Raw genomic sequence first — 25,842 nt, forward strand, 5'->3', positions numbered from 1 at the left:
TGCTCTGCGGGGCCGGGGTGCGGGGGGTGCCCAGCTGTGCAGCCCCGTACAGCCCCTGCTCTGCGGGGCCGGGGTGCGGGGGGTGCCCAGCCGTACAGCCCCGTACAGCCCCTGCTCTGCGGGGCCGCTGGGCCGCGTACCGAGCATCGCGCTGCGGTGCTGCACCTCGCCAACGCCAGCCCGTGTGCTGCGGGTGGGGTCTCTGAGTGCACGGCGCATCTCCCGGGGAAGGGGCGGACGGGTCCCTACCTCTTTCTCCGCTGAATGGGTGGGCAAGGAGGTGCGGGGCCGCCGGCTGTTACCTGTGAGTTGCCTTCGCGTGTTACTCGTGGATCTCTGGCGTGAACATCCCACTTGCTCCACTAGGTGCTGTACAAACCTAGAGGAAGAATTGCTGCCGGTCGTTATCCCCAGTAATTTTGTGACGTGGTGTAAATCAAAGCCATTTGTGGTTGAACCCTGCGGTATCACAGTAGGTAGTACCTGAAGATTTTTGAGGAGCTAAGACTTTTCCAGTCCCTGCAAGGAATTTAAGTATTATCAGCACTTACATTAAAGACTGTGAAGTTGAGACACGGCGTTGAGTGACACCCAGAGGCACAGCAGGGAGTCAGGGAAATAGCTACCGGCTGCTCTTTCCAAATGACCGAGCAGCTTTTTTTTTTTTTTTTTTTTTTTTTTTTTTTTTTTTTTTGAGGGAGGTGTAGGTGTTTTGCTTTTGCTTTTCAAATGTGAAGCCCTGCTCTGGGCTGGGAGTTTTTGTTCAGACTCAAAATCTCATGCTTCTCACAAAGCAGAGAAATTCTGCACTCATTTCCTTCGGTTTATGAGACTCACTATGGTCGATAAGAGGTAGATAACCCCTTTTTCATACAGGGGCACTGCCTGCCTCAAAATTGTCCTTCTGCTTGGAAATATTTAACCCCAAACCACTGTTACCATCAAACCCTACATGATTCTTCTCTCTGATCAGTGTGTTTTCCCTGCGTGTTGGGCAGCACTCTGACATTTTTGTTACTCTCATGCTTTTTTCCATCACGGGGTGGCTCCTGTGATGCCATAAGGAATTCTGGGCATTTTAGAATGACCCCGCGAGCCTGGAAAGCCATTGCTGCTGGCAGAGAATTGCTCCTGGGCGGCCTGCGAGTCCGCTCCTCTGCACGGTTCGGTGGGGTTCAGTCCACACTGGCAAAGGCAGCCCCAAGGCTCAAGCTCAGCCTCGCACAGACTCCCTCAGGAAGCCACAAGCTGCCTGCAAAGCCGCCATGATGTCAGAAGACCTGATGCACCTCCTTAACACAGCAGCAGCATCTGAACACTGCGGCCCTGCCAAAACTATTTCTCCTGAAATGAAGACCTGTATCCAAATGGATGCCAGCAGCAACCGTTAGCTGCTGCTACCTGCTAGGACTCGACTTTTTTTTTTTCCCTGAAATGTTGGAGAAATCTGGGCTGTTTCCAGTGTAAATGAATAGGGAGAGGAAACAATGGCAAACGGCGGTAAGGTCCAAGGCATCTCCTCGAGGACCGGCTCCAGCAGCCGGACAAGGCGGCGGACAAGTCCGTGCGGGCACAGCGGGCCCGGGACAACCCGACTCCAGGCGGCCCGTGTGCCCGTCCCGGGCCGGGGGGGGCTTCCAGGGCCGCCCCGACGGGCAGCGAGCTCAGCCCGGAGCGGGGCCGGGCCGTGCCGGGCGCTGACCGCCAATGGGGCCGGCGGCCGGAGCCGAGCCCTCGGCGGGGCGGGGCGGGCCGGGAGCCGCCCCCGCGCTGCGGGAGCAGCCGTGCGGCATGGACCGGAGCCGGGTAAGGGGGCGCGGGGGGGGGTCCCGCTCTGCAGCGCTCCCCGGGACGCTGCCTGCAGCCGCGGAGGGGCGGCTTGGAGGGGGCAAGGTCGGACGGCGGCGGAGGGAGGGGGTGTAGGGGTGGGGGTGTTTTTTCCTCCCCCCCCCCTCCCGCGGGATGAAGGGAACGGCCGGGCCAGGCTCCATCTCCCCGGCCCTGGGGGCTTCCAGCCTGCTGCTGGCCCTGTTCCCCGCGGTGGGGTTTGGGGGCAGCGGCCGTGCCAGACTTTGCTCACCCTCGCTTGTCCTTGGCCGGGTCAAAGCGTGGGGGCATCCCTCCCTTCATCGCTGAGGGATCTGCTACACGTGGCACTGGCTGCAAGAGTCTGACTTATTTAGCGTGTTGCAGTTGTCCTGAAAGGCTTCACGAATCCAGGTTTTGCACGGACACTGCGAGTGTAATTCACGGCTCTGAAGAGGTTACAGGTGTTTGTTCTTGTTGTTTAGTCACGAGAGGAGAGTTGTAACTCTCGGCAGAGCTCCCAGCTCCTGCTTGTTGGCTGACCTTGGGCAAATTGCTTTTCCTCTGCGTGCTCAAACTGCACACGTGCTGGTTTCATACAGTAATTGAGTGCTCTTAGGGACTGGAAAAACTGTAGGAATAGAAATGCAAAGGGAAGCTTGAAAACGACGTTGACCTTGTCTTGCAATATGCTTCACTGCAGGCCAAAGTCAGGTCTCCATTTTCTTGCAGTCGCCTATCTGGGATGACAGCACTGTTGACGTGCATTTTGCAAAAATGCCGTGGATTGACAAGGCACCGACATCTGTAACAGGTATCTACAAAGTCTGTTAGTACCGGAGCACACGGCCAGGCTACACGTTTCCCCTTAGCACTGCTCTGCAAGGTAGGACGTTACTAATTGCCCCCACGTAGATGGGAAACTGAGAACCAGAGCGCGCCAGAAACTACGCCAAGGTTGCACGAGAAGTCTGCAGCAGAGCAGGACGCCTTGCACTGACCTCCTTAGTCCCAAACCAGCAGCTTTGCCACCGGACCTTCCTGCCCTCTGGTTGTGCTTTTCTTCATGTTGTTAGTTCCACAGAACTGTTCACTCTGAATTTGCAAGATATTACTAAATGAAACTCCAGAGCTAAGGAGTTTATAGTGTAATAACGTTGTCCTGGGGGCGTATTGAAGGGACGGAGACTTCCTGAGTTGCTCTGCAAGGAGACCTTGTTGGAAAATCAGGTTTTAAGACTTTCTGGAAGAGGTAAACAGAAGTGTTTGGTAGCCAGAGGGGGAAGGATTTTCTAGCCTCTGAAGCTTGTAGAAAGAGGAGACAAGAGAAGCAGAGATCAGAAAGAGATCATAACATTGGTGTGGAGGGAGGAGTGGAATTGGGTGCTGCCTTGAAGGTGATGGTTCAGAGCATGAATTTGTGTTGTGATGAAAATCTGAAGGCTGAGATTGGCCCCAAACACCTTTCTTACATCATGCGTGAGCAGCAATGGTCTCTGCTCATCATGACTTGTTGAAGCAGAGTTGTGCTGGAGACAGACTGTGGGCAGCACTGCGGATGGCCCCGAGCAATGTGGCATCTTGAGCTTAGCAGATTTTTGAATGATGTGGGGATTATTTCTTCTTAAGGGGAAAAGCTTTTATATGACATCCAGACTGCTTCTCAAAAATTCCCTGTCCCGGCTCTCAAGACCCTGAGGAGCACTGATAACAAGGACTGGCTTGACTGGTTTGCAGGTCTGCGGAAATCTCATGGACTCACTCTGGAAAAGGTTCATAAGGGACTTTGGCACAGGTTTTCTTTCTCTTGGAAACTCACTTTCTGCATTAAATGTGAAAAGTACTGGCCGCCTTGGGTGGTTTAGGTGCTGCAGGAGCAGGATGCAGCCTCCAAGCTGCTGTCTCGCCAGGGCAGGGATGCTGTGGGGCTGCTCAGTGGGTGCTCAGGCACCACGCTCGCAACCCAGCGAGCCACGGCAGGGCCTGTGGGGTTTGATGTGTTGAATCGTTGGAGACCAGTCCTGTTCTGAGGACCACACAGGCCTAACCTGGAGATACCGTGATCTTTCTCACCTGTTTTGAAACGTGGTGCTTGTGTCCTCAAGAGCCCTGTGAGCTGACCCCAGTCAGTCTGTCTGCGATGCTTTCTGGAGGTGTGACTGAGCTTGGGCAGACCTGCCTGAACTGGCTTTAAACTCGTTAGTTCAGGCACCGATAGCCAGCGTAACCACAGCAGCGTGGTTGCTGGTGAACACTCACCAGCTGTGGTGCTTGCACGGAGCCCGGGGCAGTTTGGCAGCAGGCAGTCTCATAGCTGTCTTCTTATCTATTCCTTAACTAGTTAGTTTTAATCCAGGCGTGATAGGCCTGCATCAGGTTGTGGTTGTACCAACATTTGCAGTGTGGAGAAAACAGCACCGTCTCTTTGATCTCAATTAACTCCTAGTTGTAAGCCACAAGTCGTGCTCTCTGCCATCTAGCAGCACATACCTGCCCTCTGGCGTAGGCGGAAGAGGGATGAAGTGTTTCATTGTGTATTTTTACCTTAATAAACTCCACAGAGAAGTTTGCTTCTGGGGGGAATCTAGCTGTTTGCAGCCTGTTGGCGTCCTGCATAGGAAAATAGTTAGCATGTGTTTTTTGAGCAACAGACTCTTTAAAAAACAAAGGCCACTGACTAGTTTTGATGTTTTCTTTCTAATGCAAAGTCCATTTTATTCAAAGGTTGAGGTTTTCTTGTTTGTTTTTTAATTTGGAAATAACCTTGGTGGTGTTCCCTTGCAGATGCACGGAGACTTCCCGAGCCCCAAGAGGCCCAGCTGAGCTCTTACCGAGGCTTCTGATCCAGCCGAGCCAAGAGCTTTGTGTGGGTAGAGGACGTGAGTCAACAAATGGTCTCTGTGAGTTGCCAGGAGCTGCCACCCTCCTTGACCAGCTCTTCCCTGCTAGAGAGCTTTGCCAGTGCTCTGCAACGCAGCATGCCGCCGTCCCTTCTGCCGGGGCCTGGCAGCGAGAGGGCATCCGGCCACCCAGAAGGCTCCAGCCATCTCCTTGCAGGCAGCACCAGCCACTCTGAAGGCACCTCGTCCCCCCTCTCCGGTGCAAAGGGGGAAGACGCAAAACCCCACGTTGCTGTCTGCGAGGCTCACCTCAAGCTGCCTGACTTCTGCGGCAGCCTCTCACAGGACTTCATTCCCACCCTGGAGGAGATCGAGGAGTTCCTAAGGGAGAAGGCTGAGTTCCTCAAAGACGAAGCAAGCGAGCATCACTCAGCTGGAGGGAAGGTCGAGATCAAATCTGAGATCAGCTTAGGTAGCTCTGGGGGACAGCCTGTCTCCAGTGTGATTCAAGAAGAAGAAGTCTCAAACGTTGCCCAGCCTGGAGGGAGAGCTGATGGTAGTGACCAGGCAGTAGCTGCTGGGAGCATTCCTGTTGTCCTCCAAATCCAGCCTCTCCAGATGGACAGTGGCAACCCGCTAGCACAGAGTGCTACGGGTGGTGTCAGGGTGGCCCAGCTGGTTATCAGCTTGCAGGGCCAAAACCTGTCCCTCCTCCCTCAGGTCCAGCCCCCTGTGACCATCATGGACCAAAAGTACGTCAAAATTGCCCCGCTGCCAGTCGCCGTGAGGCCAGGGGCACTGGCAGATGAACAAGAGGTGGAGGCACCCCCCAAATATCAGAAAGCCCCCCCTTTCCGTGTCCATAAGTGCTCGCACCCGGGCTGCGGCAAGATGTACACCAAGAGTTCCCACCTCAAGGCTCACTTTCGTCGGCACACCGGCGAGAAACCCTACACTTGTGCTTGGCCCAACTGTGGCTGGCGGTAAGTGGGAGCCGCGGGACTCCGTGCGAGTGGGTGTCCCTGCCAAAGGCCACTGCTGCTTGCCAGGATGCAGGAGAGCTCTTGGCTAGTGAAAATCCAGGATAAAATCACAAATTTTCTTTCCTGAGCGAATCATAGGTGAGAGCTGGAAGGAGGCCTGGAGGGGTAAAGTTTGTTGAGCGCTTTGGGTAGTTTTCACTCAGTCTAAAACTGCTGAAAACCCCCAGCTGGGGAAGCGTAGCTGACACTCTCCCAAACACCCCAAATCCCCCTTGAACTGGATGCCTAAGCACTCTCTGGCAATACCGCTTTTCCGAGTGATCTTGTAACTTTGCAAGCTTTCTCTGCCTAGTTCAGGGAATTTTCTGCAGTTGGGCTAAAAAAATGGCTTTTCCCGTTAATATTTGTCCCAGGAAGTAGGAGTCTCACTGCTTCCTCAGCAGCCCGTGCATAGTTCTGTGTTTGTTTAGCAACACTTTGCTTTCTCTTGCTGTTTGCCTGCCCTGGCTGACTTGCATCCCTCAGACACCTGTGAGCCTGTACCATATCTCCATGCTGCATTTACTTTTGTTTGCTCTGCACATGATGGTGGTTGTCATTTTCTTTCATCTGTGTTCCCTAAATTAACCTTGCTTTTTATTCTTGCAGCACTTCTCTGATTATTTTTCTGCTGCGGTGTTCTCCTCCTGGTACCGCGTACCTGTCCCGGAGGGAAGGATGCTCGGTACAGCCTTTGGCAAGAAGAACTAATAGTCCTCAGGTCTTGCGTAGCGCTTTTCATCAGCAGATCTCAAAGCATATCACAAAGAAAACTGGTGCTGGCAGAACTGAGCTTTCCTGGTTTCTTATGCAATGCTTTGGCAGACCTCGCTGCCTTGTTTCCCCGGATGGTGTGTTTTGGCTTCTGTCTCGGGGTGGTGAAACTCTGGAAGGTATGAGACTAGATCTGAATTTTAGGCAAGCTGCTGTCCCTTTGCCATCAGCAATTGTCCCTCCATTTCACTTCCAACCACAGTACACGTTTAGAGGCATCGGCTCCTTTCTGGTACCAAGCAGTACTGCTAAACTCTCCTACACCCGACGCTCAGAGCGTGGGGATTGAGGAAGGGGACAGTGGCAACCAGACAAGCATCGCTTTTCCCTCTGGGAAGGAGGAAAGGGATGGTTCTAGCCTGTACGATCGCATCCTGCGGGCTGTCTGCTGAGTTGCTGTGCTCTGCTCCACTCCCTGCCCTCCCCCTCCGTGGGAGCAATTACGCTATCGAGTGATGTACTCAGCTGCGGCTGGGGTTCTCCGGGCCGCGCTCCCTTTTCTAGATGTGGCTCTACCTGTAAATATGTATGTAATGTCTCCTGGCCCTGCTTTCTATGAGGGGCTGAGACCTTGGAGCTTCCTTCTTGCAATAAAGCTGGAAAAGAAGTTAGTGGTTTGTACGGAAGACCTGAGCATGGCCTTGGGATGCATTTCATTTTCACAGAAGGCTTTGTGAGCAGGCGCAGTATTTACTGTACCAGGTGTGAGCCTGAAATCCTATCGCTGGGAGTCTGGGGTTACATCTGAAGCTCTTTGCTTTGTGCTTCTTTGCGTGGGCATGTTTCAGCCATGTGGAAAAACCCTTCCGTCCTAATACTCCTGCCATCTGTGTTGGCTCCTTAGAGGCAGAACAGGAGCAGATCCTGTCCGGTCCTCCTCTCCAGCACCCTCCTGACTCTCAGACATGCAAAGCATGCTGAAGTCACACCAGCTCCCAGGCCTTGTGGAGACCTTTGAGGTGGCACTCCTAAAACTGCTGTGGACCATTTGGCTGCGGGTGCCCCCAGGTCTGGATCTGTGTGTGCCAGGTGGAAGAAAGGGCGCAGGAGAATTAATTTGGGACATGCATGTGGTTAAAGGGACTTTCCAGGCAGTTTGGCTGATCTGCTCCAGGTGCGGGAATTACACAGACAAGCAGTCTGAACACTGGGTGCATTCTCAGAACAGCAGTCAACTTGCTTCGGTGTGGAAACCTCTGCTTCTGTGCTCCAGGCTGGATGCGTTTGCTTTTCCTCGCTTCTGCTTGGTATTTAAGCCAGCGCACAGGCTGCTTCTCTCTCCCCAGCTCCTGACCAGCCCAGGCTGACAGTGAAAACTCGCTGCCATTCTGAGAAACAAGGGGATGCTCAGAGTTTGTAAGGATAACCCATGGTCTATCAGGAAAAACAAGCCTTCTCTCAACAGCGATGCTCTTCTTGGTTGGGCGTGGGCAGTTATAGTAAAACCTTTCCACAGACTTCTGAATGGTGTCTCTTAGTCACTGCCAGCCTGGGCTGATGCCGCGAAAAGCGATTTCTCTCAGCGCCTGCCCTTGGGGCTATCACCTCCCAAACGGTTTCAGCAAGTCTAAAACAAAGGAAGGACATAGGTGGACAGTGTCCTTCAAGGAAAGAAATTAATTATTTTCCTCTTTCCTATCTCTAAATCACCCCGTGGAGGGGTTTTTTTTCTTTCCATTTTTTTCCCACTGTGCCTCACTGGTAGACTGGATGGAGCAGAACAGAAGTGACCTGTCTAGGGTCACCCCAAGAGCCTGTCGCAGAGACAGACCTCAGCCTCCCACATGCCGGGGTCCCCGTGTTCCCTGTCCTGTCTAACAGCCAAGGCTGGATCCACCATGCTTCCCTTCTCCTGCAGGTTTTCCCGGTCGGATGAGCTCTCCCGTCACAAGCGTTCCCACTCCGGTGTCAAGCCGTACCAGTGTGCCGCCTGCGAGAAGAAGTTTGCCCGCAGTGACCATTTAGCCAAACACATGAAGATCCACCGGGGCCAGCCGTACGGCCAGCGGACGCTTCAGGGTGGCAGCAGAAGTTAAGTCTCGCTGCTCATCCTTGCGAGGCTGAGTCCAGGAGGCCCCCAAAGCCAGGCAAACAGAATGCAAAACCCACTACACTAAGGAAGAGGGAGAAATTAATTTCTTTAACAAATGATAGAAGATCCGCTATTCAAGGATGACCTATATGCAGGGCCTGTTTCTGATACTCCTGTCCCTCTCTTAAATATATGTGATGGAAACCTAAGTTAATTCAGGGTGAGTGTGTGTGTAGGGAAGCGGGGCTGGGGTAGAGGACAGCTTTACACGGTCCCTTTGCACAGCTCGTGGGTGTCGCCTGCCTGCTGCGCAGTGACAGGCAAGAACTGGCTTACAGCTCTGCATCCCCGCCGTGGAGCATCCCCTGGGCTGCTGCAGCTGCCAATCTCACCGGGATCCCAAAGCTCTTGGTCAGCAGTATTTCTGAGGCAGCCAGAGAGGATTTGTTCTGGCTGGACTGGCTCAGAAACCCGTGTGCATGAGCCCATCTGGCAGGGTGGCATCCAGGCAGAACCACGGATGGATGGGGGGTGTTTGTGTGATGTGCAGCAGCTGCCGGGGCTGAAAGCAGACGTTGGGGACGGCTTTTCCGATGTGGTTGAGGTGGTGGTTGTGTTGTCCTTAACTCTGCTTTTCTGCGTTGGTGGTTTTTCACCTGACTGGTACTGGGCGTACTGGTGTCCTTGGGGAGTGTGACACTGCGGCTACGGTTTGAGGGGGGGCAGGAAACGCATCTGTTCAGCTCGCTCAATGGTGTGTGTTGAAAGGGGATCAGGACAAATGTAAGCAGCACCAGCAAAGTCCTTTTTTACGTGCTGGCATGAAAGAACAGTGGTATGGAGAGACACCGATGTGTACGGGCCCCCAGAAGGGCTGTATGCTCCGGTCAGGAGGAGCAGTGCAGCTCACGGGTCGCTGACGTCCTTTTTGTATTTGACTTCTGGTTAATTAAAGGCCAATTCCTTGCTACTGTGCCAACTTCCCGAGCTTTTGCAAACATCTGGGAGGGAATTAGGTGCTTGCACAAACAAAGAATAAGCGTCAGGAGTTTGAGCTAGGCAGCGTGCCCTTTCTACGTGGCTTTGCCAGCATGGCTCAAGCTGATACTTGTGCCTGCAGGCTCTTTTCAACTCAGGTGTGCTCATGCCATTCTCCTGTTACCCCAGTGCTCTTCCAGGGTAGGACTTCACGCACTTGTCTCAAGCTGCCCTTGAGCTGGCTTTAGTGAAGAGTGTTGGGTTGTACCCAAAATAAGGTCAGGGAAATGAGCTAAACTATTTTCCCTGCCCTGTGGAGGGCATGTTTGTGCAGCACAGAGGTTGTTCTCTGGTCCCTGCAGCCCTTTTCGAGTGATGACTCTGGGGAAGGAAAAAGGCAGACTGGTGGGGATGGATACGGTGTCCTGCTCTAAGGGTTGGTAGAAGCATCTCTGGACGAGACACCAAACTTCTGTACAAGAAACACAAGCTTGTAAAGCAATCCATCCAAGTGACAGCGTCGTGCGGCTGGAGATGTTTGCTGTTGGTGGCTGCTCCTTCCTCAGTGCAGCGACCGGAGCTCTTCCAGCTTTGTTGAGAAGCTACCACAGTGTGACTTCAGGGAAAGAAGGAGCAAGGGAACTGAAAACCCTTGATTAATTCCTAGTCTAGAATACTTGGAGATGCAGCTGCTGTGGAGATTGGAGAAGGATGGTGTAGGGCACTTTCCACCACTGAGGTTCTCTGGTGCACTGAGGGTCCCCATGAAGAACTTTCTCCTGCCGTTTGCTGTTCCAGTGCCGCAGGGCCACGGTCCAGCCCAGGAACTGGTGCTGCGGGTCACTATACAAACACCAGAGAGAAGGGTCCGCTTCCCCCATACCTTTGGCCCCTATAAACAGCAAAAACTTTCTCTAAAGTGGAAACTTCAGTGTGCAGAAACGATGTTTCCGCAGAAGAGAAACGTTACTAAAGCTGGCTTGGGGTTTGGATTCTTCATTGTAAAAACAAGCAGGCCAGCAGCTGAAGGAAGGCTCACTGGCCAGCTTCCAGCCGCAGCGTAGCAGGGAACCGATGACTTGCGGCTCACCCAGCTGCAAGGCTGCAGCGTGACCCACAGCTAATGGATCTGCTGTTAGGTTTCCAAAGAGCTGGCGTGCCCGGATTGCGCGTTTCTCGGAGAACACCTGCATTACTTGCTTTCCTAATCCCCAGGCGGGAGAGCAGGGTTTACAACAGAAATAGCTGGAGCCACGCTGCTTCACTTTGGATCCAGGCTTTCCCCAAAGGTCTGGGAGGGCTGGTTTCTGGATCCCGGCTTAAACTCCTTAATTCTTAGCTCATAAGTGGGTCGGTGTGGATAGGCTGAACGGAAAGTAGCTGCCTGCAGCGGGGTTTCTTTCCTGCGTGTGCAAGTGGAAGTGTGTAAGACCTGCAGCCCTCCTGTTGACTCTTTGGAGAGAGCTCTCCCCTCTGGGGAAGGAAGGAAGGTTTTGCAAGGATTAGCTGGAGATCTGGGCCTGCCTCGGGGAGCGAGCGCTCTCCGAATGTGCGGTGAGTGCTCCCACCTCTGCCCTGGCCAAGCGGGACCAGATGCCAGCAAAAAGCACAGCCCGAATTTGTGTGATGCTGAACCTGTAGCGATGAGCCAGAGGAGACAGGTACGCAAGAGCCTGCTTTGGGTTGCCTTTTGTTTTAGTGGATTCTTGCCCAACTATGAATTTACTTCATACCCTCTTTGCTTGAGGGCTTTCTTCAGAAGCCGTACACCAACATGACTCATGCCCGTCTCGTGCTTCTGTCTGTCCCCCTTTGCTCTTCTTCCCCGCTCCAGACTCTTTCACAGCACTCCCTGTTCATTTTGGACCTGCCCCATCCTGCCTCCCTCCGCTCTCAGCCGAAGGCGACTGGGGAGATTGCATGTTTCCAAACTGTGGAGCAAGAAGAGCTGTGCCTCATCGTTAGTCCCAGGCCCTCCTCTGTTCTCCAGCAGCTTATCTGCTGAGCAGCTCCCGCAGAATCCACGCTGGTCCCGGGGTGGATCTGCTGTGGAAGACAGGGCTGGGAGCACTGGCAGTGGTGACTTGCAGCTTACCTGGTTTGTTTTGCCATTCCTTTTAAACAAACCGCAAAGGGAGGGGAGAGATTTTTATAAAATAAAATACACTAGATACGTATCTCTTGTGCAATGCGTATTAGTCTCACCTGCTTCCCTCTGGGGACTTTGGATGAATGGCTTAAAAGGTTTACTGAAGGCTCTGTAATTACCTATCCTTTGCTCCAGCGAGGATATTACTCCACAGCAGAAACATTCATTGTGGAAGTACAGATGAGACCTGTGGCATCAGGAGGGACGAGAACCCTTCTGTCTTCCACGGACAAAAATACAGGACACAGACTGCCCTTGTGGCACCGAGGCTGCCGGGTTACAACCCTGGTGCCGTTAAGCGAACGGGGACGTGCGCCTGCCAGCTCCCTCTTGGTGGGAGGAACTGGTTGCCTTGTGCTCGAAGTGAAAAGGCTGTCGGGTTGCTAAGCAGTGCTTTTTAAGAAATTAAATGCAAACAGACAGGAGTTGTAGCAGGGCAGGATGTGGGAGAGCACAAAGAGAAATTCAGGCAATGTTTCTAAATTTGCGGCTGTGGCTCTGGATATAGCAGTACACAGTGCAGAGCCCTCCATCTTCAGCAGCGTAAGTGACAGCACTGACATCCCCAAGCTGCAGCCCACGTGGAGCTCGTGCTGGCTGCTCATCCTTTTGGATGAGATAAGGGCCTGTGCAAATCCACAGTTTGATTTAAGGCCCCTTTGGAAATACATCTCAAAGATGGATCATAGCATTGGGCTTTTTTTTTTCCCCAGTAAAATGAGAACTGGATTCTTATTAACAATTCTCCCTTTCAGAGCCCAGTTTTATTTGGAGCAAGTGCAATTCTGGGCAAAGCTTCACCTGGTGGTTAAGCAGCAGAAGCTGGCTTGGGGCAGGGACCAAACTGGAGCCTTGAGTTTTCTCAGAAGAACAGGAACTTTGCGGGCATGGGACCACGTGGGCTGGAAAACAGGCAAACGTTGGCAGGAGCAAAGAGACTCAGTTGAGCTTTCCTCCACTGCCACCAGCTGGGCCAGATCCTGGCCCTGAGTAACAAAAGGTGGGAGCTGGTGATGGGAAACAGGTGGAGAAGGTTTGCAGCCCTATCAGCAAGACATTAACCCTCGGGTGGCTCAACAGCAATTCTTGGGCCTGAAGCTGGAAGCAAAGGGGACAGGAGCCACTTGTTGGTTTGCACATGATCCGGGGTATCATTCAAGCTCTTCTGGAGCCATGGCTAAGCACAAAACGCAATGTTTTCCTGCAAAGAAGTGAGGTGTTATCATGGCCTTGTGCTGCAGCTGATGCAATAGCTCCCACCTGATGCTCTGCTCACCTCTCCCTGCCGTCAGCCGGTGAGCAGGCTCTGGGGGGGCTCCCGGAGCTGCTGCCCTGGGAACAGAGGGGTTAAGGGCACGGGGAAGCTTAATGCAGAGCTAAATTAAAACAGCTGGCTGGATTGATTTGGCCTGGCCAGGCTGGATGACTTACTGCTTCATAATCAGCTTTCGAAGCAGGCACAAGTCCACTCGCAGGGAGGCTGGAGCAGGGAAGAACACCTCTGTGTAGGAATAGGGCTGATGAGCGGTTGGCTTTTGTTTGTTGCTTGTCCTGTGGGGCTCTGCGATCCTAACCCCAGGCTGGATGCTTGTTTTTAGCATGGGCTTCGGACAGGTTGTTTGCAGGGATGCACCTTTCCTAGGAGCTGCTCTCTGCTGCCTGTGCAGGTAAACCACTTTGCTTTCTGTTGTTTTGTCTGAGGTGCTTTGCTGGGGGAAGGTTCCCAGCTGAGGTGATAAATTCCCTGGCCGGAGCCCCACAGGAGAGGATGGGGGCGATGGTGTCTGGTCAGTCGTGCTATTTCTTGTTGTTTGATCCAGGAACTGGGCAGTGGTACAGAAAGGGCTTATCCTTCTCTGCTTCCCTGGAAAATCCACCCAGATAAAGCCTTTTTTGGCTTAGAATGTATGTGGTGGGAGGGGGGAAATCAGATATGCAATTTGACATCCATGGATCTGCGTTCGCTTTTGGAAACATTGGCTTTTCCCTGTGAATTACACCAATTTCTCCCCGACTCCAGTTTCACAGCTCCTTGCTAAGACTGCTGAGCACACTGCAGTCTGCTTCTCACTTCTTCTATTTCAGATCTTGGGTTGTTTGCACAAACAACAGGCTCTGAAATGAAATTCTAGATGCCATTGAAGTGGTCACGATGGGTCCTGACTCTGCCCTGTTGTTACGAGCTGTGATGGTGCTGTTGGGTCGAGCTGGGAGAGAAACCAGTGAGGTTTTTAAGAGTTGTATCCAGGAATTTTATTCAGGATGTGGGAACTTCACAAGGGGAATTGTTCTTTTAGTAGGAGAAGGACTGTGGAGATAACACAGTGGAAACAAGTTTGGCAGCGTTGTGTAATAACCAGAGATCCTCTGGTGCACGGCTTTAGGGCTTAACTTTCATAAGCACCTGAGACCAACTCCAAGCATCTCTGAGTCAGTGGAGACTAGCTCTTCTGGGGAAGAAAAAAAAAAAAAAAAGCCTTTCTCCTGCTGTATCTAGTTCCTCGCTGTGTAATGAAGTTCTCATGTAACTGGGTAATTCTGCTTTTTCCTGAAACAAACTGTTGGGTGTAACTTTGAATACTAACAGCTGTTGTATAATCTGGGCATTGCATGTCCTGCTCGGCAAAGTAACTGGAGCATTTACTACTGCAGTGAACTCTGCTGCACGGCTGTCTGCTGACTTATCCCAGTCAAATATCTCCTGGGGGAGTGGAGATGGGGGCCGGTGGACTGGGTTAGCCACCCTGCTCCTGCTGCAGGACACTGAACTTCCCCTCTCCCTCTTCTCTGCCCTGTTTGTGGACTCAGAATTAACGAGGGTTTGAAACCAGCACAGATCTGTGGCTTTGAGAGCATCAGCAAACACCAAAGCAGAGGCAGAGCTGCTCTCTGCAAAGGAAACCCAGAGAACTGAGTGCAGAAAGGCTTTATCGGGTCTGAGAAATATGAGATCGTTGGCAAGAGAACATGAGGATGGGCACTAAGTTACTTCTCCATCCTCTTCAGGGTGCTCCCCTTAGCTTCAGCAAAGGCAGCTGGTATTTGCAGACCCCTTAATACTCAGTGGGCATCCTGCAGCATCTTCAGGAGCTCTGTGAAGTGATGACTTCCTGTGTGAGCAAGTGCCACCACATCCAGGGACATTGAGGTGGCATCTCTGTGAGGAGTGTGGTGTTTACCTGGGTCACAAAGCCAGGGTTGTTGTGAGTGGGGTGTGAAGCTGCTCCGAACCAAGTGACAGCAGATTTCCTGTTGTAAATGTGTCAGGTTGATGACTAGCACCATCTAGGCCTCGTAGGCAAACTAGCACTTGTGCCCACTTTTTGGTAGAGCTTCGGTAGGGTTAGGGGGTGGTTGGCAGCCCTGGAGCCGGACCTTCCCTCTGTGTGTCCATGCCGCTGCGTGCCTCGGGCTGCTCCGGCTGCCTGTGTCCTGCAGCCTGGCTTTCCCAAGGGCACTTCCGAAAGCGAGCGGGGGGCTCGCCTTCCCCCCACTTCCACCTCCCAGGATGTCTTAGGAGCTGTGGCTTAAGGTGCTAATATCGGTAATGGAAGCCTCAAGTGATCCGAGGAGGTGTTAAACATTAGGCTTCCTGAGAGCATCCCTCCTGAGAGAGGGATGAGTGGATTTTTATTGTGAAACTTTAAAAACTCGCAAACAACCCTTCCTCCATCTGAAGGCTTTTCCCTTGTGAGTGTATCCTCTCGCTAATGAGGCACGAAACCTCTTGTAGCTGTTCGGCTTATTTCATGACTTTTAGATTCCCAGTACTATTGTAAAGCTCGGTCTCAGAGTTGGGAGCTGTATTAAACCAGCTCTGAATTCTGGAACGAGGCCTCGTTAGGGTCTGATTAGCTGTTGCATAGTTCTCTGCCTTTCCTGCTGCCTGTGCTTCCTCGCTCCCTCCCGTCGCTCTCGCAAGCCAAAGACCACGTGATGGCAAAGTCAGAACCTTGCAGTAAGATAAGTCATTGCTTTTAGAAATCTCTGCGCTTTTCTGACTGGGTTGTTCTGTGCTTTCCTAGAACTGGCAGTTACGTATCGCTTCATGACTTTGTCCTTGCCTCAGAACTTGCAAAATCTATTTCCAGATTCCACCTTCACCAGAAATCCCAACAGAAATGTATTCATTTGACTTCTGCTGCCTCTTTCTCTTTAAAATGCCTTTGCATGTGAGCTTTTTCCAAACCGTGCCTTGTTGCCTGCTTTATTTTATTCCATCCCTTTGTCTGTCCTATATTTTTTCCCTTGTGATGTTGTCTAAGATAGGAACAAGCCCACGTTGGATTGCAAACCCACTGCAGGGGAAGCAGAACGAAGTAAGAGTTGCACAAAGTTGGAAATGTGTTATCCCTCTAAAAAAGACGCTTTGGGTGTTTGTCAGTGGAGTTACCCCAGCTGATACAGCTGTAGCTGAAGCCCTTTAGGTCACTTGGATGCCAGGGCAGAGTGGAGTTGACTTTATTTTTTTGTGTGCTGTCCCTCTTCCGTGGCAGCGTGCGCTGCCTCTTTGGGTACAGCTCGTGCATTGTCTCTTAACTGAGTGCTAAGGAAATATGAAATTTTGGGGTGTGCTGGTAGATTTGTGCTGATGGCAAGTGGAAACAAAGCCAGGGAAGAATCTGGAGTTGTGGCGGTGTGCTCGGAAATGAAGCTCAGCTGTTTTGCCACACACAACATGTTCAGACCCCACTTGAGTCTGGCACGCGTGCTGAAGTGCCAGGTTCACGTGATCACGTATCTTTCTGAAATGTTCCTTTTTCAGAGCTGTATTGTTCTCCCACTTTGCAACTAAGTGATGCTCGGTGCCAAATGAGGAAAAGCTATTCAAAGAAACAGCATGGTGTGCGCCAGCCCCATAGGTTCTTCATCACCCCAAAGGCTACAGGAGCTCTTGGAGGAACCAGCTGGTTTCAGGAGCACTCCCTGAGCCGGTTGTGCAAACGCAGGTGCTGGTCCTTTCCCAAAGAAATGGATTTAGCTCTGTTTGAGGTATGCACACGGATGTTGGCAAACCTCCCGTGTGTGACTCTACAGGAAGAGTTTGAGACCATGGGGCTTTTATGTATTTTCCTCTTTGGTTTTTGATTTGGTGTGGGAGAAGGAGTCCAAGCTCTAAACGGAGCAAGAGGTTGGGATAGAGCAGAGCAAAGGAACATAAGAGGGATGGGTGCAGAGAAATGCTTGACCAAAGGCTTGTGGTGGTTGTTAGCAAGTCTGGCTCACCCAGGAGCGTTCATTGTGTTTTGAGTCATCTGCAGTGCAGATCAGGTAGAGGTGAGGAGACTGTGGCTCAGTGCCGTGGGAAAAGGGCCTCGGAGCTCCGGACCTCTGCTCCTGGGTCAGTGCTGCATGGCCAGGGCAGTCCCAAGGCAAAAGCGGTACTGATAACGTGAAGGGCTCTGTGGAAATAATGATCAATGCTTTCCACAGGGTGGGGGGGGGGAAGGAAACAGCATGTGCTTTCTTTTCAAAGGGGCTTTAATTATTTTGAAAGCTGAAGAAACTGGCTCTGGACTTTTAGGGGAGATTTTCTTGTCGTTTTTCATTACCTTCTTCTTCTCTTCCCCTCCCTGCCCTGTGTGTGTCTCACTTTTTTTTTTTTAAATGGAGGTGGGAAAATGGAAAGCATTCTTTTTTTTTTTTTTTTAAATGCAGTGGTTAATTTCTATAAATAAATAATGGTCAGCTTGGTTGATAAACTTCCTCTCTCCCCATAAGAGAAAGCATGCTTTGGGGGAAAACCCTGTACATCTTCCCTGGAGCCAAAAGACATCTTGATTTCCTAAACTTCCTTACTTTCTCTGCTTTCATCTCCCCTTTGATCCCCTGTGACTGTGCAGTAAGTGCTGATAAAGGGTTATTTAAAGGTATTGTGAAACGCAACATTGTGTTCCCGGTCTTGCTCCCAAGTTTACACTTTCCTTTTCACTTCATTTGGTTGTCATTTGGCTCCATGAAATGGGACCAGCTAGAGGAGATGACCTGGCAAGAATATGGAATTTGCCTTCATAGAAACAGCATTAATTGCAGCCAGAGCTGCTCAGGCGTAACCAGGCTCTGAGCTACAAGCCGTGTGTTTGGGGATGATGGTGCTTCCCAACAAAAACGTACCTGGCTGTGCGGTGCTTTGGCTTGTACCCACGTGTCGGGCAGGACTCAGGTTTGCGAGTAGGCAGTTGGGTGAAATGCGCAGAGAAGACTTTGTGCTAACGCAGCTAACCTTTTACTGGCATGTGTCTAGGAAACCGAAAGCTGCATGTTGTGGCATGTGCGGTGTTTGACAGTCAAGTGCTGCTTAAATTTTTTTTTTTCTTCTCTGCCCATGGGAGGGAATGTGATGGTGAGGCAGAGGGCTGTTTGCTCATTGGAGGGAAGCGGAAGAGCGCTTCACCTTCTGCTCCCGATGCCTGATCCAATGGAAAATAACTCTGCTCTTAAACTGGTATGGAGAGTGCTTTTTAGTAGATACCTCAGGACTGAGGCTGCTCATCTGTAGGCTGAGGCAGCGCACCGTAGCGATGAACAACCTGACCGCGGATGAGCAGTTTCCCGGGGACCCAAGCGTGTGCATGGGCGGCTTTAACGAGCTTCAGTGTGATTAACGCTCCCGCTGTGTGTGCGGTCTCCCTCCTGCAGCGAGCCTGGGATCGTCTCTCCCTTCTGCTGTGGCTGGGGAGCATGAAGACACCATGTCTCTGCCACCAGCGTGTCAGCATCGGGTGAGCCGTGGAAAACATCCAGGGACAGAGGACATCCGCGCAGCCTTGGCTGAACCCCGCGGCCTTCTGCGGGGGATGCATCCTGGTGGGTTTCGGCCTGGTGCCCCCATGGCAGGGGGGTTGGAACTAGATGGTGTCTGAGGTCCCTTCCAACCCTAACCACTAGGGTTATGTTCCCTAGGGAGAATGTAAGCGCGTGGTCGTGCCTTTCTCCTGGGAAGAAATGTTTTTACGTGGAGGTTTCTCAGTGCAGGGATGAGCACGGTGGCTCTGGTGTGTGAGGAGAGGCCGTGTTGGGTTTCCCCTGCTCTAGTGAGCCCCAGCTGCTGCCTCGCTCTGCCTGATAACATCCCTGGCTTTGCAGGATTTCTTTTTATTTATTTTTCTTGTAAATTTTAACTTTTGAAATTTTTTTTAAACATTTTAATGTTTTGCAGCTCACTAGAGCCTCAGCCCCTTCCTCCCTCCTGATGTGCTCCTTGCCCGGCTGTGGCTGGGGGACCCACAGCCCTGCTCTCCCCACGGTCTCCCGTAGACCGTGGGTTCCGCGTTATTCGTGACACGCCACGCAAACGCCTCCCAGAGAGCTGCCCACGCCGCGGGCTCCCGGCGGGCCGGGCTGAGGGGGCCGGGCCGCGGGCACATGGCTGCGAGAGGCCCGGCGGGCGCTAGGCCCCGCGGACTACAGTCCCCAGCGGGCCTTGCGAACGGTGGGCGGGTAGCGCCGGTCTATTGGTCGGCGGCGCCTCCGGTCAGCGCGGGGATTGGCCGCCGTGCGCGAGCGCCCCGCGCCCCTGCGGGGCCGTGGGCGGAAGTGTGGGGTACGGCGGCCGCGGAGGCTCCGCGGCGGAGGGACTGGCGCTCCGCGTCCCGCCATGTAACGCGCCGCCGCCGTTTCCCCCCCCCGCCGCCGTCGCCTCCTCACCGCTGCCCTTCGCTGCTCGCCTGGCTCCTCCCGCCCGGGATGGGGGCCCGGCGCCCGGCCCGCCGAGGGGGCGCCCGGCCATGAAGGGCGGCGGGGGAGCCGCTCCCAGCACCTGCCCGCCGCGAGGGGACCGCGACGCCCGGGGACCGGCGGGGCTCCTCCTCGGTGAGCGGGGGCGGCTTCCGGGCCGGGAGCGAGCGGGCTCCGTGCTGCGCGGGGGAGGGAGCGGAGGGGACCCCTGCGGGGGCTGAGGAGGCCCGGGGCGGGCGGGGAGCCAGGCAGGGCTGCGGGGGCCGGGCCGGCGGCTCTGAGGGGGTCGGAGAGCACGGGGCTGGCGGCACCGCGGAAAGTCGCCGTCTCGGGGGCTTCTCCGGGCGGAAGGGCCGGCGTGGGGCTTCGGGGCCCCGTCGGTGGTGGTGGTGCGTGGGGGTCGGTCTTCGTGCGGGGCTTCGCCTCTGTCGGGAAGCCGGGAAACGAAAGCGATGGCTGTGAAGGGCGGCAGCGCGCCCCGGGACTTTGATCTGCGGGGCGCCCCGGGGCCCTTTCCCCGCTCCGCGCCGGAGCCGCTTCTCACGCAGGGCCGGAGGAGGGAGCAGCCTCCCCCGGTGCGCGGCTTCCCGGCTCGATTTTGGGTTTGCCCGGGCGGGCTGTGCGCCGGGGGGCAGGACGGAGGGTTCTCCGGGCTGCTGCCGCTCGGCGCTGTGTGTCTGCTGGGACCGAGCGCTTGGTTGGGCTCTTGTAGTTCCTCACTCTGCTACTGGGTGGTTTTGGGTTTTTTTGTTGTTTTTTTTAATACTTGTGTACACATCCCTCTGTGAAATGGGTGGATGCCTACCCACATCAAGAAGTGAGGCCATGGAGAAAGTATGCAAATACATGCTGTTACTTTTATTATTTTGTATGCATATATGCGTGCACACAAACATATATACGTTTACGTGTGTGTTACTTCCACAGCGCTTACCTTCTTTTCACCGACAGACTTCTACTAATCCCCGTTGTGCTGCTGCCTCTGGGGAGGTGGAACCCAGAGTTCTGGCTTTGGTGGTGTCGTTTTTAAGTAGCAGCTCCTGAGAAATACAGGAATCGCTTTGTAGGCGAGTGCTCTGTGCAGTGGGTGCAGAATCTAGTCATTAGCATTTCTTTATCTTCATCGTATTCAGAACAAACACGATCCCTGCACCAGGCACAGCCTGCCTGACAAAGCTGCGTGTTCGTGATTTTTGTCGGCCTGTTTATTTTTAGGGTCTTAGCGCCTGTTTGTAGAGAATAGTTGTTCCATCGTCATAGCAACCAGGCTGAGTGTATTATAAACATTATTAAAGGAAACCTTTTCCATCTTAAATGAGACTTCCTTTTCATAATAAAGTTAGGATCAACATAAAACATTTAACCTTTTGTTCGGGGTTTACTCCATGGCGTGATGCGGAGACCTGACCCTTAATCTTAAACAGGGATGCTTTTACTTTCAGCAGATGCATTGTGCCAATTGAAGCTAATTTAATCTGCTGTTGGTAAACATTCCCCTCAGCCCATTGTGGTGGCAGATAAGGAGGAAGCAAGTGTAATCTGCTTAGAGGAGCTTCCATAGAAATCAGTATTTTTATGGCTTACTCAGAAACACAGCAGTGTCAGAAACCAAGTAACTGATCAAAGGCATTTAATTTTATTCTCTTTATTTGTCCTAAACCTTCCCATGTTCTCTTTGGTCTCATATCCTATAAAAGGAGAGGTAGAAAAGGGAAACTCTTCATCAAAGTACAGAAAAGCAGGGAAATTAGGTCTGCTGTCCATAAAACTAACTATGCTGGGATGTCAGCCATCCTTAGCCAGGGATGGAGGATCAGAGTGATGGTGGCAACTGGAGGAAGTACGTGGACTGTGCTTTGAAGTACATGGACTGTGCTTTGAAGTCCCCTTACTGGCCATGTTCAAACACGTTAAACGTTTTTAAGTGTCAGGGTGCGCATCGTATGGGAATCCCTGCTGCTGTTCTCCTTCGGGGCTTGTTTTCTAGCGCTTGTTTGCTAATACAGAAAGGTGGAGAAGACCAGAAAATACTGAGAAAAGAAAATACTTATTTCTCAGGTAGGAGTGAAAAAGCTGAAACAATTTGCTCCTAAACCCCCAAGTATTTGCGAACACCTTAATTTCATGTAAAGTACTTAATTTTTGAGCCAAGAGGCCGAAATTTATTGCAACATTTGTTTTAAGTAAATACAACTGTCAAACTTGGAGTGGGATTAGGCAATGAAAACTCTGGAGTGGCTCTTATCATGAGGACATCCTCCAGCATTTCCTTCCAAGGAGCTTCCTGCCGTGATAACCACAGCCTCTTTCAGAACAAGCTGATTTGGAAACAACGGTGCAGTGAATGCCAGAGCCAGGGGGGGAAGACAAGAATTTATTGGAATCTAGGGTATTTTGGTGGTGTGTTGGGGTTTTTTTTCCTTATTCTTACCCAATTTTAGTATTCATTAGAGAAGGTATAATTTGATTACTGCTTGGGAAGCTGCCAGGATTTGTGTTTTTTTAATGGTAGTTTTACAGATGTAGAAATCTGCATCTCTAGTTTAATTCCGTGTAAATAGTAACTTTAGTTTACACTTATAACAGGCTTTTAACTGGTAATTCACCTGTCTTTGGGAAGTAAGCTAACAAAACAAGTGATAGTGCCCATAGTTAAAGTACTTTTACAATGCTCCGTGTGTTCTGGAAAAGGACTAAATACCTTTACACGCTTCCCACCACATCAGAGTATGTCAATAGCTAGATACTAGCACCCCGAAGGGGCTGGTTTTTGGACAGTAGCTTTCATCGTACATGTTGGGCAGCAGGCTCTTCTGAAAATGAATCAGAATTGATAAAATCCTAAAAGTATTAGTTCAGGTGAATTGCAGTCCCAGGAGCTTGAAAATACCTTATGAAAGGTTTGTTAGTAATGGGATATTTTAAGTGCTGTGCTAGTGAAATTGTTGCTCGGTTGCGTGTTGATAACCACTTAATTAGACCCTTCATCAGCAATATTATGCCTCTTTGTCTCTTTACTAAAATAAAAGGAGTAGGGCAGCCATTTATTTATTTATTTAGCTGCCTGGACAAAGTCACTGAAAACCCTGATGTAACTTTGAAGTTAACCCTGTTTTGAATAAGGAGTTGGGCCTGTGACCTCCAAAAATCTCCTTCAGCCAAAGTTATTTTGTTGTTTATTTTCCCGGAACAACTATCTAAGGCCTTGTGCCCACAGGAATATTGCACAACATAGCAGGAGTTATTGTCTACAAATTCCTTCTGTTCACACACCATGTCCATCTTAAACCATGGGAACGGTTTTGCACAGTAAAGTCTTAACAGTCCGGCTTTGCTGCGCATGTGCGGAGAGCTTGTGTGTTGGACGCGTAGCAAGTCCAGCTTTCCTGGAATTGTGTAAAGACTTAATTTGCTCACCTGCTGAATGGCTGACTTGCACCATTAGGTGTGAGAGGGCCCTGAGACCGTCCCTAAGTTATTGTTACTGCCTTGGTTGGTTGGGTTTTTTAGCAGAAGTGTTTGTGATCTGAGAAGAGGTTTCTGTGTCACCCTGTGTGTTTGCTTTTGCTCTGTGCTGCTTTGAGAGTCATCTTTTGAGTTGTCACTTCTGTGTAAATACCTGGATGGCTGTAACCATGCCGTTTAAATACGTGGTAGTGATGATTTTGTCCTCGCTGTGTAACGTCTGTGTGACATCCTTTCTTTCCTTTGCACCACCCTCCATTTCTGTGTGGGTTCTGACAAGGCTGCAGACCTGACTGCTTTATTCAGTCCATCTGGAGAAGTCATCAGGCTGCAGATGCTTATGAGGCTGTTGGAACAAATTGAGGTGAAAGAGTACTTGAGCTGTTCTCGGTGTTGAGTCAAAGCACAGGAAGTCTGCCAGAAGACCTTGAAGACAAGGGGTTCGGGCAGATCCCCCCTCCCCAGTCCTGCCTCCGCTCCCTTCGCAGGGCTCGGCTGGCTGCTGCCTTGCTGGGGCATAGCGAGGTGTCCCTCTCCTTTTTGAGCGCAAAGGGATGAACTCTTGAGTTTGTTTTGCGATAGTAAGTATAGCTGTTGGCTATGGGAGACATTACCATATGCCACTTCCTAAACTGTTCCTCCTGTCTGCTGTGCCACCCAGTGATTGCGCGCTCTCCTTCCACAGAAGATGCAAAGCCTTGAGGCTCTGTAATCAAATGGGTTGCGTGGAACATGTTGTGGCAGAGATGCAGGAGGTCACCCGAAAAGATACATATCTGCTGTCCTGTTTTTTTTTTTTTTTCTGGTAAACTCAAGGCTTTGTAAAGTCAAGGCCTCAAACAAAGCTACAGCAACCTCAAACGAAGCTGCAGCAACATGAGAAAGCTCAAGTTTGCAGTGCTTGTATTTAGAGTACTGCAGCCAAATTCTGTCAGCCACTCAGTATACTTCAAGGGTCATTCGTAGGCGTCAGAGAAGATCTCAAGACAATAATAGTGCTCTATTTTAGCATACTCATTACAAAGTATAACTGCCCTCTCTGCCTCTAGCAACTATTTTTTCCTCGTACTCAAATGGTGCAGAAGCGGAAAGGCCGTCGTCGTAAGCAGCAGTATTACTTCTCTGCCTAATTCCCTCATTGTCTTTTTAAATGAGACCTTTTTCTTTCTCCGCAGACTCGTATAAGGAAAATAACCTTCAGCAAAAAGATGCTTTGCAGTGGTGTGCTTGTAATTATTGGTGTATTCATCTTGAAGAAAAAGCAATCAAACTACTGGGCTTTTTATGCTGATGGGGAGCTGTGCTGGGAGATTGATGCCTTTTCATGAAAGGAGACATAGTTTTGAAAGAAATTGAAATGCTGTTTACAAATCATGAGAGAAGTAACATCTCGCCATTGTTAATGTAGAGTAGGAGTGAGACAGTGGGTTCCTGTCCTCATCCTGATTTCTTTAGTTTCTCTAACTAATGGGCCTGTGACATATCTGGAGAGCGTGGGGTTTGCTGTATGGCTGAATACAAAAGGACAAGAGGATCTTCTGAATTCCTTCCAGTGTCAGTGCAGGAGGTGGACGCTTTTGAGTACAGAAGATAGCTGTGGTGTGGAGGGGAGCCTCTGTAACAGCTGATCCTGCTGTGCCAGGGTAGCTGAAGGTGTTCTGCAAAACACAGAGAGCACAAGGAGCGCAGTCCCTGTGGTTGCAAGGTAAAGGCTCATGAAAGGCATCAACTGCCTTCTGCCCCAGGTGCTGAAGAAGGAAGAACCTTTTTACTGTGTTACTTATCTCTTCTTAAAGAGAAGTGCTCATCTCGCCTCTACTGGTTTTAATTTTGTATCTTGTGTGATGTTTTTTTATCCTGCTTTTTCCTGCAGAAGCAACAGTTCTTTGATGTATTCTTATGCAGTATCAAAGCAACTTAAAAAAAAGTTAAATTAGATGTTTCAATTAATAATACAACATTGTCTCCCATATACATATTATTCTTTCCCAGTTACAGCTTACTCCTGGACTCTGAAGGGGCAAGATCTCCTTGTGATCCCATTGCTTTGACCAGTTTGGAGGGTTATTTTCTGGCCTTCCCTTTTGTATACAATCTTCAGAAAAACTCTATGCTCCCAGTTCCATTGAGGTATCTCTCCATTGTTTCCTGTAGATGTGCTCAATAAATATTTAATAAAGAGGGGGCATTCATTGTCTCATACGCAATAACCTTTCTATTAAGAATTCTGAAGTGTTCTCTGCTCCTGTTCTATGACAGCCAAGGAATAAGTAAAAATTCTCCACCCTGTTGTTAATGTGTCTGACGTAAGACTTTTGAAAGCAGAGAGTGCTGAGGATATGCAGTGTATCCTTCAAGTGATGGACAAAATCACGACAACCCTAAAGCCAGTAAAGGCCAGAAACATAAGTAATAACTAGATCAACGCTCCAGTACCGTCTGTAACTCTGCCCCTGGGAGAAGGATCCTTCCAGCTGGAAAGCTGCGGTATTTGGGATTTAGGCAGCAGGAACTCTTATTTTGGTAAATGCTCCTCAGAACAACATAGCTCATCACTGGGAAAGGTATTTAAAAAAAAAAATCTTGTATCTTCCATCACTTCTGTCACTCCATGCTTACTCTGTATTGAAGTCTGTGCTGTCAGAGCGCTGTTCTGTCAGTGTTGTGCATCTCCAGCTCGATTCAAAACCAGCCGTGACCTAGGCAGTAACGCTTGACTGCAGTAGAGGGTGGTGAGCTTTGAGATAATGGCAAGGTACTGCTTTTACTAAAGGGAAGCAGCCCATTGAAGTAATGGCATTTAAATTCTGGGATGAAATCTGCATGGATTTTTAGGAGGGGGGGGGGAAAAGCTTTTGCTGCTCTGAAATTCTGCTGCTAATCTAATTTCTATGTGATTGCCTCCCGTTGCATCAGTCAGTGCTATTTGGTGCAGTGCTGCTTATGGGTTTGGAAAGTGCTGTAGATAAATGTAGCGTGGGAATAATCACTCAACTTCATCTTCCTGCTCTTTCTCTGTTAACACATGTCACTAGTATTGACAGCTCTGCAGAATGGTAGAATCAAGCCCTTATGTCTACACAACACCCCATGCATGTG

The 25,842-nt window shown here is 51.0% G+C and overlaps 2 protein-coding genes across 8 annotated transcripts in view; both read left to right on the forward strand.

The window, feature by feature from the left end:
* Nucleotides 1-1,749: 1,749 nt before the first annotated feature.
* Nucleotides 1,750-11,629, forward strand: LOC104643323 (Krueppel-like factor 15). Of its 2 annotated transcripts, none has more exons than XM_075775953.1 (3): nt 1,750-1,806; nt 4,591-5,629; nt 8,301-11,629. In XM_075775953.1, the coding sequence occupies exons 2-3, from the start codon at nt 4,698-4,700 to the stop codon at nt 8,476-8,478; spliced, it is 1,110 nt and encodes a 369-aa protein (XP_075632068.1). In that variant the 5' UTR covers nt 1,750-1,806; nt 4,591-4,697; the 3' UTR covers nt 8,479-11,629. The 2 variants fall into 2 exon arrangements, with proteins under 2 accessions (XP_075632068.1, XP_075632069.1); XM_075775954.1 differs by lacking the exon at nt 1,750-1,806 and adding an exon at nt 2,544-2,620.
* A 1,247-nt stretch (nt 11,630-12,876) lies between these two features.
* Nucleotides 12,877-25,842, forward strand: part of ELK4 (ETS transcription factor ELK4) — a 28,201-nt gene continuing 15,235 nt past the window's right edge. For 5 of the 6 annotated variants that reach the window (XM_075776172.1, XM_075776170.1, XM_075776174.1 and 2 more), the window contains exon 1: nt 19,113-19,413. The gene's annotated coding sequence lies outside the window, so the exon portion shown is untranslated. Of the gene's footprint in view, nt 13,269-19,112; nt 19,414-25,842 lie in introns of those variants that run through there. The other variant, XM_075776175.1, reaches the window with a different exon arrangement.

This window comes from Balearica regulorum, chromosome 25 (assembly GCF_011004875.1).
Source record: "Balearica regulorum gibbericeps isolate bBalReg1 chromosome 25, bBalReg1.pri, whole genome shotgun sequence".
In the NCBI taxonomy this organism is placed as follows: domain Eukaryota; kingdom Metazoa; phylum Chordata; class Aves; order Gruiformes; family Gruidae; genus Balearica; species Balearica regulorum.